Source organism: Dreissena polymorpha, chromosome 5 (assembly GCF_020536995.1).
Source record: "Dreissena polymorpha isolate Duluth1 chromosome 5, UMN_Dpol_1.0, whole genome shotgun sequence".
NCBI classification, from domain to species: Eukaryota; Metazoa; Mollusca; class Bivalvia; order Myida; family Dreissenidae; genus Dreissena; species Dreissena polymorpha.
In genome coordinates, this window is record NC_068359.1 from 61,006,206 (window position 1) to 61,023,792 (window position 17,587).

At 36.5% G+C, this 17,587-nt stretch overlaps 1 protein-coding gene across 1 annotated transcript in view; it reads right to left on the reverse strand.

Moving 5' to 3' along the window:
• Window positions 1-423: 423 nt before the first annotated feature.
• The window catches only part of LOC127881090 (uncharacterized), a 101,416-nt gene continuing 84,252 nt past the window's right edge, over window positions 424-17,587 (reverse strand). Inside the window, exons 4-6 of the mRNA XM_052428778.1 lie at window positions 3,620-3,715; window positions 3,181-3,322; window positions 424-2,459 (exon numbers count right to left, since the gene is read on the reverse strand). Coding sequence (XP_052284738.1) covers window positions 502-2,459; window positions 3,181-3,322; window positions 3,620-3,715 — 2,196 coding nt within the window. The 3' untranslated portion in view covers window positions 424-501. The remainder of the gene's footprint in view (window positions 2,460-3,180; window positions 3,323-3,619; window positions 3,716-17,587) is intronic.

Below are 17,587 nucleotides of genomic sequence, written 5' to 3' on the forward strand. Positions count from 1 at the left end.
GGTATTTTCCGTTTAAAGGAATTCCCTTTTTACCGAAAATCTAGTTTAAGCGGAAAGTGTCGTCCCTGATTAGCCTGTGCGGACTGCACAGGCTAATCTAGGACGACACTTTACGCACATGCATTATGCCCAGTTTTCTCAGAACAAGACACAATTATTGTTCATATACAGCCTCATTCATCTCTCAAATCTCTCTTCAGTTTTTTTTTCCAGAGCATCAAGTTTTCATGAAAATTTTCTTTTATTGCCATTAAAACCAAAAGAATGATATTCAAATTTAACCAGTTCTGATTTGATTAAGAATATTCCCAACCCAGGGCTGATGTTTTTCAAGTCTGTCACTTGATCCTTTTCAACTCAGAAGCAAAGTGAAAATGGCTGTATGCAACAAGCATCTTAAGGTTGGGAATGACGCCTTTCTAGTAAGAAAGGTTTTAAATTAAATGATAATTTTCTAATAGACTTAAAATGCATCAAAATGCGTATCTAAAAGGGAAAGGGTTAAATAAGTGGTGAACATTCTTCCCCCTCGTCAACAGCAAAGCTCGTGTAGTGGTCAAGAGAAGGCATGAACACATGCTGTGGATTTGCTGGTTTTCGTTGCTTTCGTTGCCGAATCATATTCGGGTCGGATAAATTGTTAGGAGATGAAGAATTTTTCTCATTGCCTCTACCGTCAAAATCAATATCACCATCATCCATCATAGCCGAGGTGCTGTTTTCTTTTGAAGACCCATGATGATTGATCATTGAATTCTGAAGACCACCAGACTGTGTCAAATTCATGGAGTCCTGAATCACACTGTCTTGGTTTAGCAGATGCTGCTCTGATGATTTCTCCAGGTAACCTTGATTTGTGCTACTGACCTCCATATTACTACAGATGTTACCTGTGCTGACCAGTCGAGACTTTGGCGTGGAAACATTCCTTTCTGCTTCCATGGTGGCCATTTTGACTCCCGTTTCCATGCCAACATCTTCTGGTCTGTGCTGACGTTTTTCTCTCTCGTGGCTCATCATCATGCTATTCCTAGACATCATACCATATTCGGATTGTGAGGACTTTATAATATCGGTACTGCTGTGCATTCTGCCTTCATAGCTCAGGTTGTTTTGTTCTCTGCTTCTCTCCACCATTTCCATGTGAGTGACTCCATCCACACGGTTAGGGCCATTGCTCATCATTCCAGGTCTTGGACTGATGTCATGACAGCTGCTTCTCATACCATCCATATCCATGTGACTAGCAAACATTCGAGTATTCATGACATTTGTGCCTAGGTCGGCACGCCTCCTGTGTAGCGGCATCATTCCTTGCTCATTGTTATTTTCCATCTGTGAGCCAGGGATTGGCCTCAAAGACATCATGTCTGTATCATTGTGCAACTCCAGGCCATTTTGTGACATATGCCTCATTTGCATCATTTCAATTTCGCTCGCTGAATTTAATCCGTTACTCTGTCTGTGTCGTATCGACAACATTTCTGCTTCATTTGATTCCATGCTACGACACTGCTGTTGTCTCAGGGACATGATCTCAGTCTCGCTCAATGATTCCATCCGTTGCCCTTGGCGCAAAGCCATGAGATCACTCTGACTGGTTGGTTTCATTTGATGAGAATGCCTCGAGGACATGGCCATTTCTCTCTCGCTGGCAGACATAATAGCCGGGCGTGGTTCGCTGACAACATGAGGGTTGTCTGGGTGTGACAACTCGCCCGGCCTTGAAATAATGTTGTCCGCACTCAATGCATTGTTTCTAATGCTCGAGTTCTGTTCAAGTCCTAGATTGTTCCGCCTCATGTCCATTTGATTCTTGATGTTCATGCTCATGTTTTCAGCAGCGCTTTCTCTACCGCGATGGTAGTTCGGGCTGTTTAAATCATTCCTACTGCCCATCTCATCTCGATTGCGATTTCTCATATTGTCATCACGATTATTACCAAAATTATCCACATCATTCACACTCATGCTGTTAAAACTTCTACTTATTTCAAACCGCTCCCTATTGGCCAAGTCATTGTTATCACTACGGCTGTTAAAAAACGAATTTCGATCGGTCATTTCTGGCAGCATATTTCGCCCATCCATCTGATACCCTCCTTGGCGCATTCCATCACGGCGAAACATCTGATCTTGAAACCGAGAGCGGAACTCGTTAAAGTTTTCTGCCATTCTTTGAAACTTCTCCCCACTCAAACTCGGATCCAAAAGTTTTGCCTCAATTTCTTTAAAATCAAAGGACCGCACGGCCTCATTAAGTCTTGAAGGGGAAAATGGCTCAAAGGACCGATCTCCAAATCGATTAACCTCACGGAAATGGTTCTGAAATCCGTACCGTTGATCAAGTATGTTCTCAAGTTTTTCAGGGCCTCTGTCCGGAATACGTTCTGACAAACTGCGCTGGAAATTTTTTGAATCATGTGGCAGGTCTCCAACCATGGGGAATTTATTTGAATCTGAAAAAAAAAGAGTAAAATTGCAGTACACTTTCTGTGAATGAATGGAACTATTATTCATTTTAATAGCTGTGCCAAAGTCCGATTTTGTTTATAAAATTTTACATTCTGCATGTCATAAATTGGTTTGGCAACTGACACAATGTAAAAATGGACCTAGCTCTGTGAAAAAGGGGTCTTATTCATGTGCGTAAAGAGTCGTCCCAGATAAGCCTGTGCAGTCCACACAGGCTAATCAGGTACAACACTTTTTGCCTTTATGATATTTTTAATTTCAAGAAAGTCTCTTCTAATCAAGTTTAGGGGGAAAGTGTTGCCCTGATAAGCCTGTGTGGACTGAACAGGCTTATCTAGGACGAAACTTTACGCATATCATTTGACTCCCTTTTCACAGAGCAAGGCTTATATGTATTACACAATTTTTGACTGGAGGTTTGGGTGTTCATACCATTCAGAGGCATTTGCAGAGGATTTCTGAATAGCATTGACTGGACAACTCTGAAAAGGTTACAAAAGTCTCTACTGCTTATTTTCAATGGCCTCTTTACATTACCTTGATGGCCAGCCATCAAAAGCGATCCTTGGAGAAAAGAAATTTCAACAAGTTCTTGCTACTATTTATGCAACAATTGTCAATTACAGAGACCGGATTTCCAGCAGTCACTGGCCATAATCGAAGATCTGAGATAAAAAAATAAACCTTGCAGCAATGGATTCTTACCGAGACTGTATTTACGGCTGTCAGTGCCCATGTTTCGAGAATGTGAGTTTACAGTCAGTTCAAGCGGGCCTCCAGGAGGGGTTAGGGGTGACTTCATAGAGGCATGCATCATGGGAAGGGAGTTTGAGTGCATCATCCGGCTCTGAAACAAGAGGCATGACAATCTGAATTATACGATGCATCATGGGAAAGGAGATTGAATTGGCTCTGAAATGAGAGGTCTTATTATTTGAGTTATATACATATTGCATCATCATCATCATCATAATCATTATCATCATCAGTACCATCATCATCATCATCATCATCATCATCATCATCATCATCATCATCATCACCACCACCACCACCACCACCACCACCACCATCACCATCACCATCATCATCATCATCATCTCATCTACATCATCACCTATAAGATTTGACACTAAGTTCTCACCTGAGAGCCAGTAAGCATGGAGTGACCTTGATCTTCTGACAGTGGAAGCCCACTGCGCTGTCCTCCCATGCCAAGGAATTTAGAGTCTGGATGCATCTGGAAAGTAAGGAATAGACTTCCCTTTAGTCAGAATTGTTTATTACAAATGTAAACAAATCTAGATATTAATTGCCAGTAAAAATGAACATTTTCAAAGAAGTTTTACTGTTGGGACAGGACTTGGAAATATTATAATTGACCTTTACCACATCAAACAGATCCCTAAAAAAATGTCTGCCTTTAAAGGTAAGAGCATATAAAGTTTAATCAGATTTAGATTCGAGATCTTGTTCGCAAACTAACAATCCATAACAAAATCAAAGCGCTGAAAGCACTGAATTTGTTCGCTGTTGTATAATCTTAGACACAACTAAGTTTTCAAAATTATGTTATAGCTTTTTATATTGCAAGTTTGAAATGACCACAACCCATTCAAATTTATAAAGAGCGTGTCTTAAAACACAGGTCGAGATGTGTTTTTGTTCAAATCATTGATACAGCTAATCAGTGTGCACAGGCTAATCTTATTTGACATGCATTAAGTCCCGTTTTTCCCTGAAAGCAGCCAATATGTACAGATTTCAATGATAAACACTAGACTGGCCAACGTTGTCTTAAAAGCTGTTAAATACACACTGTCCTGTACCAGTGAGAACAGTCAGATGCGGTGGTTAGAGCAGACGCTTTTAGCATTTGTCGTCTGCTTAATTCTACTGCAGTTGGTCGCTTCTTTAACCCTTTCAGTGCTGGAACCGAATTTAAAAGGCCTTTGCAAACAGTTTGGATCCAGATGAGACGCCACAAAACGTGGCGTCTCATCAGGATCCAAACTGTTTGCTTTTTTTGATAGTATTCTTTGAAAAAAAATCGAAGAAAATGCTTATTTTAGAAATTCAGCAGACGACATTTTAGCAGACAACAAATTTCCCAGCATGCAAAGGGTTAGTATATTAGTTATCATATTCCCTATCATGTAGGCAGGATTACTATTGTCTAGCTCTGGAGAGTTTAACACTCTCACAACTTGAAACAATTAGAAACATAATAAATAATAATTATTTATTTATTTGTGTAGTCCATTAATGGGTGGTAATCATTTGTTCTTAACATATATGTGTACATGATGTTCACAGGTAGTGTATTTTGCAGTTCATTTGTATGTTAAATATGGTTTCTTAGTATACTTGTCTTCAATCTCTTCCTGAATAGATACAATAATAGATTTAAGGAATTTTAGTGAAAAATATTGAATGGTCTTTACAAAATGACATGCAGAAATACCATTTATTCATTTTGTATAACGTGAAATTCTGATTAAATGTAGTGGAATGGCAACCATCTGGTGTATAATCTGGAATTTGATTTATATTAATTCACGTCCAACACATTAACCATGACAAAATCATTCTATTTTAGGCTGAGAAGATCCAGAACAATGGATAAAGTCATGATTATATGAGTCGTGTTCTAAGAAAACTGTGCATAATGCATGCGCGTAAAGTGTCGTCCCAGATTAGCCTGTGCAGTCCTCAAAGGCTAATCAGGGAAGACACTTTCCGCTATTATGACATTTTTTCGTTTAAAGGAAGTCTCTTCTTAGCAAAAATTCAATTTAGGCGGAAAGTGTTACTTTACGCACATGCATTATGCCCAGTTTTCTCAGAACACGAATCATATCATCACATACTTTCAAATGCTGAAAACAGCATCCATCTTAGACGCCATCTTGGATTTCTTAAAAAAACAAAGATACCAAACTGGAATCATTTAGATTCTTCATCAGTAACATGTCCCCTAACAAAACACACTTTAACATTTACTATACATCTCAATGTCAGGTACATGTAATTTTCTGCTCAGGACTACATCAACTACTCTTCATCAAAGAGATTTAAAACAAGCAAATGAAAAGGTCAATCAGATTCATGAATGTTCTTATGTAATATGTAACAGATGTCTTTTGAAGTAGGCCACATGTTAATTAAAAGTTGTAATAGGATTATTGCTAACAAAACTTGTTTCACACTCTGAGAAAATGGGGCTTAATACAGGTTTGTAAAGTGGCATGGGAAAATGGGGCTTAATACAGGTTTGTAAAGTGGCATGGGAAAATGGGGCTTAATACAGGTTTGTAAAGTGGCATGGGAAAATGGGGCTTAATACAGGTTTGAAAAGTGGCATGGAAAATTGGGGCTTACTTAATACAGGTTTGTAAAGTGGCATGGGAAAATGGGGCTTAATACAGGTTTGTAAAGTGGCATGGGAAAATGGGGCTTAATACAGGTTTGTAAAGTGGCATCCCAGATCAGCCTCGCCATCCACACAAGGTAATCATGCAGTGAAGCCACTTTCTGCTTTATTGTATGTTTTGTTTAATTTAATATTCAACACAAACATCTAGCTTTGACCAAAAGTGTCGTCCCTAATAAGCCTGTGCAAACTGCCCCATCAGAGCATGGCTCCTTTGTATTCTACATCGCAAGGTCAAACTAGAGCTTTGTCACAGACGTTACTAATACCCCCACATTCCGCATTGACACAGAATATTTTGCATGTTGTCTACACAAAAAACTGCGGACACCATGCTCAAAGTTTAAAACGCACATAGTGAGCCTGTGACCTAGTTTTTTACCCAGCATGGCCCATGTTTGAACTTGACCTACACATCATCTAGATACAACTTCTGACCAAGTGTGGTGAAGATCGGATGAAAACTACTTGAAGTAGAGAGCGGACACCATGCTCAATGTTTAAAACGCACTAAGTGACCCCGTGACCTAGTTTTTGACCTGCCATGACCCATGTTTGAACTTGGCCTAGACATCATCTAGATACAACTTCTGACCAAGTTTGGTGAAGCTCGGATGAAAACAACTTGAAATAGAGAGCAGACACTAAATACGGACTGACAGACCAACAGACTGACCGACAGACAAGCTCACTCCTATATACCCCTCTAAACTTCGTTTGTGGGGGTATAATTATTTTAAAAAAAATCGTTATTCTGCATCTGTGGGACTTCCATTGAAAAAACAATTCCTTTCAATATATTTTATTATCCTCCTAAATAGGTGTGTGAAGGTTGAAGGCGTACCACTCCACACTTTAGTTTGCAAGAAATGCATGCATATTATAACAAATTATAAACGTTTTATCATCAATAGCTTTTACATTAAAATACCAACAAAAGATGTTCATCAAATAATTGACAAAACATGACTTCTTAAGTCCCCATTGACACAGCTACTGCAAAAAAAGCTAACTTTTGTTCCCTATCTTTATTTTGACATGAATCATTAAAATAGTTCATTATATTTTGTACATGGTAATGCAAGCGCTGGTATGATAATGATTTAGTATATAGCTGCTTTAAGAGTGGGTCTAGTTTCATTTATTTAAAAATTTTAAATAAACATTTTGATAAAAACAAATATTCAATTTAATCTGGCTGTGATTTCTAAAAACATTTGATTGACATTGAAAATCAATTTCACTTTACAACACAAAACATAATTTTAAATGTAAACTTTGGTGGGATTATAAATGATTTTTAATACAATTGATTTACTGGGTTGGTATAAGGATGCATTTTTAATACAATTGATTTACTGGGTTGGTATAAGGATGCATTTTTATTACAATTGATTTACTGGGTTGGTATAAGGATGCATTTTTATTACAATTGATTTACTGGGTTGGTATAAGGATGCATTTTTAATACAATTGATTTACTGGGTTGGTATAAGGATGCATTTTTAATACAATTGATTTACCGGGTTGGTATAAGGATGCATTTTTATTACAATTGATTTACTGGGTTGGTATAAGGATGCATTTTTATTACAATTGATTTACTGGGTTGGTATAAGGATGCATTTTTATTACAATTGATTTACTGGGTTGGTATAAGGATGCATTTTTAAAACAATTGATTTACTGGGTTGGTATAAGGATGCATTTTTATTACAATTGATTTACTGGGTTGGTATAAGGATGCATTTTTAATACAATTGATTTACTGGGTTGGTATAAGGATGCATTTTTATTACAATTGATTTACTGGGTTGGTATAAGGATGCATTTTTATTACAATTGATTTACTGGGTTGGTATAAGGATGCATTTTTAATACAATTGATTTACTGGGTTGGTATAAGGATGCATTTTTATTACAATTGATTTACTGGGTTGGTATAAGGATGCATTTTTATTACAATTGATTTACTGGGTTGGTATAAGGATGCATTTTTATTACAATTGATTTACTGGGTTGGTATAAGGATGCATTTTTAATACAATTGATTTACTGGGTTGGTATAAGGATGCATTTTTATTACAATTGATTTACTGGGTTGGTATAAGGATGCATTTTTAATACAATTGATTTACTGGGTTGGTATAAGGATGCATTTTTATTACAATTGATTTACTGGGTTGGTATAAGGATGCATTTTTATTACAATTGATTTACTGGGTTGGTATAAGGATGCATTTTTAATACAATTGATTTACTGGGTTGGTATAAGGATGCATTTTTATTACAATTGATTTACTGGGTTGGTATAAGGATGCATTTTTATTACAATTGATTTACTGGGTTGGTATAAGGATGCATTTTTATTACAATTGATTTACTGGGTTAGTATAAGGATGCATTTTTTTCATTTAGCCAAAAGCATATTTTATTTTTCATTACTTTTTGTTTGGATATAACAAATAACAAAAATAATAAAAAAACAAAACGAAAATGAATGTCATTTATGTAATTAAAAATCAATGTTAGAATGTACTGTAGTATCAGAAGATAAACTGCAGGTCAGTGTTATTACTGCTGGTTAATGGCCTTACATAAAAACTGCCATTTGAGCTGCAGTCTTTTCATGTAGCAGTGGCTGAAGTTTCATGTCAAGTTATTAAAATTCCAAGAATGTGTGCCAATTAAGGACAAACTTCTATCAAATATAACGGGAAATAAGCCATGTACACACAAAGAGTAAACTTAACACAATTAAAAATCAAAGCTCTGAAGGCACTGTAGTAATTCGCGATTGCATAACTTAAGACATAAATTCTTTTCAAAAATTAAGTCATCGCTCTTTAAATTTCAAGTTTTACATCAACAAAATCCATTCACATTCATTGAGAGCATGTCTAAATGCAAACGTTAAGACAGTATTAACCTTAGTTGTTCCCAAGTGAACAACTTAAAATGAACCTCATTCTGGAAAACTGGTCTTTGCAGACGACACTTTCATGTTATTTTTTATTTTAAACAAAAGTCCAATGCAGGCGGACAGTATTAACCCTTTGCATGCTGGGAAATTTGTCTTCTGCTAAAATGTCTTCTGCTGAATTTCTAAAATTAGCATTTTCTTCGATTTTTTTCAAAGAACACTATCAGAATAGCAAACAGTTTGGATCCTGATGAGACGCCACGTTCTATGGCGTCTCATCTGGATCCAAACTGTTTTCAAAGGCCTTCAAAATCCGGTTCCCGCACTGAAAGTATTAATGTCCCTGATTAGGGATGACATATCACCCACATGCATGAAGTTTTCTGGTCCCAGAATGCAGCTAAAGCAGTTTGGAATTTCATGGAAGAATAATTATGTAATGTCACACAAGATTATCCAGCCTGTTTTGGGCAGTTAAAATGCTCAACAAAATATAATCCATCAAAAATGAATAAAACAAGAAACCGTCTACGGGTGATGCTCCCCAAAGGGTTTTTTGTCACAATATTGCACTATATGTGTCGTGTTCTGAGAAAACTGGGCTTAATTCGTGTGTGTAAAGTGTCGTCCCAGATTAGCCTGTGCAGTCCCCTCAGGCGAATCAGGGAGGACACTTTCCGCTTTAATGGTATTTTTAGTTTCAAGGAAATCCCTCCTCACCGAAAGTCAAGTTAAGGCGGAAAGTTTCATCCCTGATTAGCCTGTGCGGACTGCACAGGCTAATCTGGCATGACACTTTACCCACATGCATTATGCCCAGTATTATCAGAACAAGACACATATATTCAGATAAAAGGAAACGTCTTGAGGGGCATAACTTTGGACGAAATAATACAATGGATGGTTTAGCAACTTAAAAATTTCAAAGGGACATAACTCTCTAAATAAATCATCTAACCAGAACCCACAAATAACATGCGCATCTCCTCAAGGTAGTTAAGCTTCCCATAAAGCTTCATTGAATTCCAAGCTTCCCATAAAGCTTCATTGAATTCCAGTCAGTAGTTGGGGAAAAATATCCCGGACAAGAAATGCACTATATGTACAGTTTATAGAAAATTTCAAAGGGCCATAACTCTGTGAAAAATCATCAGACCATAACCAGCTGATAATATGCACATCTCCTGTTGGTAGTGAAGCTTCCCATAAACTTTCATTGAATCCCGTAATAAGTTGCTGAGAAATAGCTCGGACAAGAACTGCACTATATGTACAATGGAAAATTTCAAAGGGCCATAACTCTGTGAAAAGTCTTCTGAAGAGAACCGCCTGATAATATGCACATCTCCTCTTGGTAGTGAAGCTTCCCATAAAGTTTCATTGAATTCCAGTCATTAGTTGCTGAGAAATAGCCCGGACAAGAATTGCACTATATGTACAGTTAATGGAAAATTTCAAAGGGCCATAACTCTGTGAAAAATCATCTGACCAGAACGGGCTGATAATATGCACATCTCCTCTTGGTAGTGAAGCTTCCCATAAAGTTTAATTGAATTCCGGTCATTAACTGCTGAGAAATAGCCCGGACAAAAATTGTGCACGGACAGACGGAGACACGGACGGACAGATGCAGCGGCGACTATATGCTCCCCCAAAAACTTTTTAGGGGGAGCATAAAAAAACATAATGTCACACTATTTTATTCCTTTAAGATGCTTAGCATGAAAAGTTTATGTAAATCGAACACAAATTGAAAATTTGGTTTGGAGAACACATTTTTACACCAATAAATGGGGCCATTTGGTACATTTTCTTACAAGTACTAAAACACAAAGGAAATCATTATAAATTAACACAGGTATTTACAATTAAAAAGCCAATAAGTTATTTTTACTTTCTTAAACCAACTCATGACTATGATGGAGAGATGTTATATACAAGTAATTAAAAAGCTTTTTATGGTACCATCAATTAAATATTGTTTACCTAGGTGAAATATATAAACGCTGATGCTGATATATTGACTCCCATTTCTTATAGTAACACAATTGTGTTTATGTGACTCATGAAGAAATACATTAAGCTCATTTTTGTTAACAGAAATTGCTTTTGTTTTGGCATTTAATTCAGTAGAAAAATAAAATTGAATTTATAAAACCATTTAGAGACTTTGTTTTTGAATCATAATAACGATACACATAGTAACTAGAGCCTTGTCACAGAGGTGACCTATACCCCCACATGCTGCATTGACACAGACTATTTTTCATCCTGTCTTCACAAAACAAGAGAATCTTCTTTATGGCGATTTTTAAGAATTATTATGCAATTATCATTTATAGCCATTTTGACCTTTGAACTCTTGAGTTCTTTCACATGACACGCCGTCCAATGACTGTGAACAAAATTAATGTACAGAGTCATTTTTAAATCTCACAATGAATGGCATAGTTATGGCCCACACAAGATCATTTATTGCCATTTTTGACCTTTGAACTAAAAATTTGACCTTGACCTTGGAGATATCGACGTAATTCTTGTGCGCGACACACTGTCCAATGATGGTAAACAAGAGCCAAATGATTTTAAAATCTCACAAAAAAATACATAGTTATGTCCCGGACAAGCTCATTTATGGCCATTTTTTACCTTTGAACTCAAAAATTGACCTTGACCTTGAAGATATCGACGTAATTCTTTGGCATGACACACCGTCCAATGATGGTGAACAAATGTGCCAAATGATTTTAAAATCTCACAATGAACCGCATAGTTATGGCCCAGACAAGCTCATTCATGGCCATTTTTGACTTTTGAACTAAAAGTGTGACCTTGACCTTGGAAATATCGACGTAATTCTTTCGCGCGTCACACCGTCCAATGATGGTGAACATATGTGCCAAATGATTTTCAAATTTCACAATGAACGACATAGTTATGGCCCGGACAAGCTCATTTATGGCCATTTTTGACCTTTGAACTCAAAGTGTGACCTTGACTTTGGAGATATTGATGTAATTGTTTCACGCGACACACTGTCCAATGATGCTGAGCAAATGTGCCAAATGATTTTAAAATCTCACAATGAACAACATAGTTATGGCCCGGACAAGGTCATTTATGGCCATTTTTGACCTTTGAACTTTAAGTGTGACCTAGACCTGGGAGATATCGACAAAATTCTTTGGCGCAACACACCGTCCAATGATGGTGTACAAATGTGCCAAATGATTTTAAAATCTTACAATGAATGACATAGTTATGGTCCGGACAAGCTCATTTATGATCGTTGAACTCAAAGTGTGACCTTGACCTTATAGATATCGACATAATTCTTTCACACGATACACCGTCCAATGATGGTAAAAAAAATTGCCAAATGATTTTAAAATCTCTCAATAAATGACAAAGTTATGGACCGGACAAGCATTTGACCTTTGAACTGCAAGTGTGACCTTGCCCTTTGAGATATCGACATACTTTTTTTACACAACACACCGTCCCATGATGATGAACAAATGTACGAAGTCATTTTAAAATCTAACGATTAATGACAAAGTTATGGTCCAGACAAACTTTCAGTTTAAAACACACTTAGTGACCCCGTGACCTAGTTTTTGACCTGGAAATATTCAAACTTGACCTAGACATCATCTAGATACAAGTTCTGACCAAGTTTGGTGAAGATCAGATGAAATTTCGGGACAGACAGTCAGACCGACGGACTGACCGACCGACAAAGTGACTCCGATATAGCCCCCATTACCAATAATAATGGCGGTATAATTTTTTTGTTTTTTCATTATCATTATTTTATTACAAAATTAAAACATTCACAACATTAAAACATCTATTAATAATCGTTACATTACACAGGCATATACACCATTTAAATGTCAGATTAATATTCTTGGACAACAGATGACTTTTTCGTACTGGAGTGATTTAAAACTAAAGGAATTAAAATATGGAAATTAAAAAAAAGTTACTTGTCTACACATCTTCCCACTTTAAAGATCATTTTCAAAGAACTCATTCTGTGTTTTATAATTTTATGGAGGCTCATTAGATCTGTTGCTGCAAAATTTGATTAATTACCTTCACTTCAATCAATGAGCACGTAAATGATAAAATGCATAATAGGGTATGATAAATGAAATATTAATTGTAATAAAAAGGTCACATTGTTTATAATCATGTCATAATGACCCAAAGCAAAATTAACAACACAAATATAATATGTTTCATTCTCTGTTCTTTCATTTGTATTCATTGACCTTTAAATATCAGACATAAAGGATGCAGGTATTGACTGTGTTGTTTTTTTTTTCAAAAATAGTTTTCTATAAGATTGTAACAAAATAGTTGGTTAACCAATCAAGTTATCTAACAGAAAAAATATCAGACATTGTCTGGTTTTAACTCACAATCAATCAAGAAAGCAGCATATACAATATATATAATTTTAAGTATTTTAGCATGTTCACTAACCTGCTGGGATTGTTCTCAACAAACCATTCTCAGGCTAAGTAGTACAAATAAAGATAAATGAAAAATATCTGAAGCGTTTGAATTTATACAGGCTACAAATGTTGCTGATTTCTTAAATAAATTGTTCTAAAGAAAATATTGGCTAGTTAAAGGCGTTAACTCTTTCAGTGCTGGAACCGAATTTTGAAGGCCTTTGCAAACAGTTTGGATCCAGATCAGGATCCAAACTGTTTGCTATTCTGATAGTACCGGTATTCTTTGAAAAAAGTCAAACAAAATGCTTATTTTTGAAATTCAGCAAACCACATTTTAGCAGACTACCAATTTTCCAGCATGCAAAGGGTTAAATATGATGTCATATTCAACTGTGTAATAATATATGGATGTTACAGTTTTAAGAATATTTTTTATTTTTAACTCAAGTCCAAAACTTTGTTGATGAAAATATACCCTGAAAATTTTGACTAAACTGGATGAGGTAATGGGCAACAATATCTGGCTATTGTTTAAAAAGAGACCATATATCTGGAAAGATTCTGTGAAAAGGAAAGGAGTCAAAAGAGACCTGAAATGACAAATCATTTAAACAAAATTACAAAAACAAGAGGGCCAAGATGGCTCAAGTTCGCTCACCTGAGAGGAGTCGCTTCATTCAATCTTTACCAAATGTCAAACTTGACCTAGATATTGTCCAGACAAACATCCTGGTCAAGTTTCATAATTATTTCATCTGCGAGTCATGATCAATGTACCTATGAAGTTTCATGATCCTAGGCGTAAGCATTCTTGAGTTATCATCCGGAAACCATTTTTCTAAGTTGAGTCACCGTGACCTTGACAGCCATTGTGTGAATATGTTTTTTGGCACTGTGACCTTAACCTTTGACCTAGTGACCTCATAATCAATAGGGGTCATCTGCGAGTCATGATCAATATACCTATGAAGTTTCATGAACCTAGGCATAAGCGTTCTTGAGTTATCATCCAGAAACCATTTTACTATTTCAGGTCACCGTGACCATGACCATTGACCTAGTGACCAGAAAATCAATAGGGGTCATCTGCAAGTCATGATCATTGTACCTATGAAGTTTCATGATCCTTGGCATAAGCGCTCTTGAGTTATCATCCGGAAACCATCTGATGGACGGACGGACCGACATGAGCAAAACAATATTCCCCCTCTTTTTTGAAAGGAGTGGTGGGGGGGGGGGGGGCATAATGAGAAAACTGCCCCCCCTCCCAGCAGCCATGTTATTCAACTGACCGGAACCACTTTTGAACTCGACTCTCGTATCAAGGAAACAAATGTTCTGAGCAAATTTTATGAAAATTGGGCCAAAAATGTGACTTCTACTGTGTTCACATGTTTTCATTATATACATATAGAGAAAAATGCCCCGCCCACTGGCGGCCATGTTTTTCACCAATCCCGACCATTTTAAAACTTGTCGCAGATATCAATAAAACCAATGTTTTGACTAACTTTCATGATGATTGGGCAAAAATTGTGACTTCTAGAGTGTTTACAAGGTTTCTCTATAGCCAAATAGGGAAAACTGCCACTATATACATATAGAGAAAAATGCCCCGCCCATTGGCGGCCATGTTTTTTCACCAATCTCGACCATTTTCGAACTCATCCAAGACATCAATTGAACCAATGCTTTGACGAACTTTCATGATGATTGGGCAAAAATTGTGACTTCTAGAGCGTTTACAAGGTTTCTCTATAGCCAAATATGGAAAACTGCCCCCCACTGGCAGCCATGTTTTTCAATGGATCAGAACCACTTTTGAACTCAACCAAGATATCATTAAGACAAACATTTTGACAAAGTTACATGAAGATTGGGCATGAAATGTGACCCAGTTTCGAACTCGGCCGAGATTTCATTGGGACAAAGCTTCTGACCAAGTTTCATGAAGATGGGACAAGAAATGTGGCCTATAGAGTGTTTACGAGCAAATGTTAACGGATGGACGTACCGACGGACATACGAAGGACAAAGACCGGTCACAAAAGCTCACCTGAGCAATCAGGTGAGCTAAAAACTAAAAAAATCAAAACAGAAGAACTTTTACTTTTCACAATTTGGCTAATATTATATCAGTTGGCCTCCACTTAATTTCAATAATCATTAACAAACAGTTTTGTGAAGATTTGATAAAAACCTAAAGAATAAAAGAGAGTGGATACGACATATTTTCTATTTTCATTTCATATGAAGAAAGTGCAATAACTTATGAAAGGCTAGTGGGACTATTTTCAAACTCGTCCGAGATATCAATAAAACTAATGTTTTGACCAACTTTCATGATGATTGGGCAAAAATTGTGACTTCTAGAGTGTTTACAAGGTTTCTCTATAGCCAAATCCGGAAAACTGCCACTATATACATATAGAGAAAAATGCCCCGCCCATTGGCGGCCATGTTTTTTCACCAATCTCGACCATTTTCGAAGTCGTCAGAGATATCAATTGAACCAATGTTTTGACCAACTTTCATGATGATTGGGCAAAAAATGTGACTTCTAGAGTGTTTACAAGGTTTCTCTATAGCCAAATAAGGAAAACTGCCCCCCACTGGCGGCCATGTTTTTCAACGGATCGGAACCACTTTTGAACTCAACCAAGATATCATTAAGACAAACATTTTGACAAAGTTACTTGAAGATTGGGCATGAAATGTGACTTCTACAGTGTTAACAAGGTTTTTCTTTTTTTTGACCTAGTGACCTAGTTTTTGACCCCGCACTACCCAGTTTCGAACTCGGCAGAGATTTCATTGGGTCAAAGCTTCTGACCAAGTTTCATGAAGATGGGACAAGAAATGTGGCCTAAAGAGTGTTAACGAGAAAATGTTAACGGATGGACGAACGGACGGACATACGACGGACAAAGACCAGTCACAAAAGCTCACCTGAGCAATCAGGTGAGCATAAAACTAAAAAAATCAAAACAGAAGAACTTTTACTTTTCACAATTTGGCTAATATTATATCAGTTGGCCTCCACTTAAATTCAATAAACATTAACAAACAGTTTTGTGAAGTTTTGATAAAAACCTAAAGAATAAGAGAGTGGATACGGCATATTTTCTATTTTCATTTCATATGAAGAAAGTGCAATAACTTATGAAAGGTTAGTGGGGCACTTTGCCTAGTTATGGAACTTTTCCTCCAATTAATGTCAACAAACATTTTGAGAAAGTTTGATGAAGATTCATTGAAAACTATGTGAGTACAAGGGAAAAAAATCTAATTTTGCATGCTTATATGAAGAAAGTGCAAAAAACCTAGATGACTGGTGCGCAGTGGTTGGCTATCCAGCTAGGCTTTCAATAAATTGTATTAAACATTTTCAAAAATGTTGGCGAAGATTCGAGGAAAACTGTAGGATTTACGGAACACAAACAACCAATTGCTCATTTTTTGCATTACTTAAGCAGTTTTTTAAAAATCATTTTGGGAATGGGGCCGTGTCCCTTTAGACTGGGAACTATTGCATAGTTTTGACTAAAATTGAAATTGATTAGTGTTGTTGTTGTTTTGCTAAACAAAATGCTTTAAAATTGAGAATACAAGTGTTTTCAGTATTATATTTACTAAGGTCGAATATATATAGATGGGACTTGAACAAAATATTGATATATATATATTTATTTTTTTTAAACCTTCCATTGGGAATTTTTAGCTCCCATTTGGGAAAAATATATACTTTTTTCCATTGGGAATGGGACGATTACCGAACCAGATTTTGAATGAAAAAAACAATGTAAAGGTTGGATTGGTAATTGCGCATTGGCAGGTAATAAAACTTTGTCTCCATTTTTAATGTCAGAATTTTTTTTTAAAAATTGTGTGCATATTTTACACATCCCGAAGACGTTTTAACAATGCATTATACAAATTTGTGTTGCAGGGGCATTCACAAACTATTTGGATCCATGTTAAAACAATATGTTATCAACTAATGAAACAAGAAACTGTCGGAGACGGGTGATGCTCCCCAAAGTTTTTTCTTGTCACAATATTGCACTATATATTCAGATAAAAGGAAACGTCTTGAGGGGCATAACTTTGGACAAAATAATACGATAGATGGTTTAGCAACTTAAAAATTTCAAAGGGCCATAACTCTCTAACCAGAAACCACAAATAACATGCGCATCTCCTCAAGGTAGTTAAGCTTCCCATAAAGCTTAATTGAATTCCATCAGTAGTTAGGGGGACAAGAATTGCACTCTATGTACAGTTAATAGA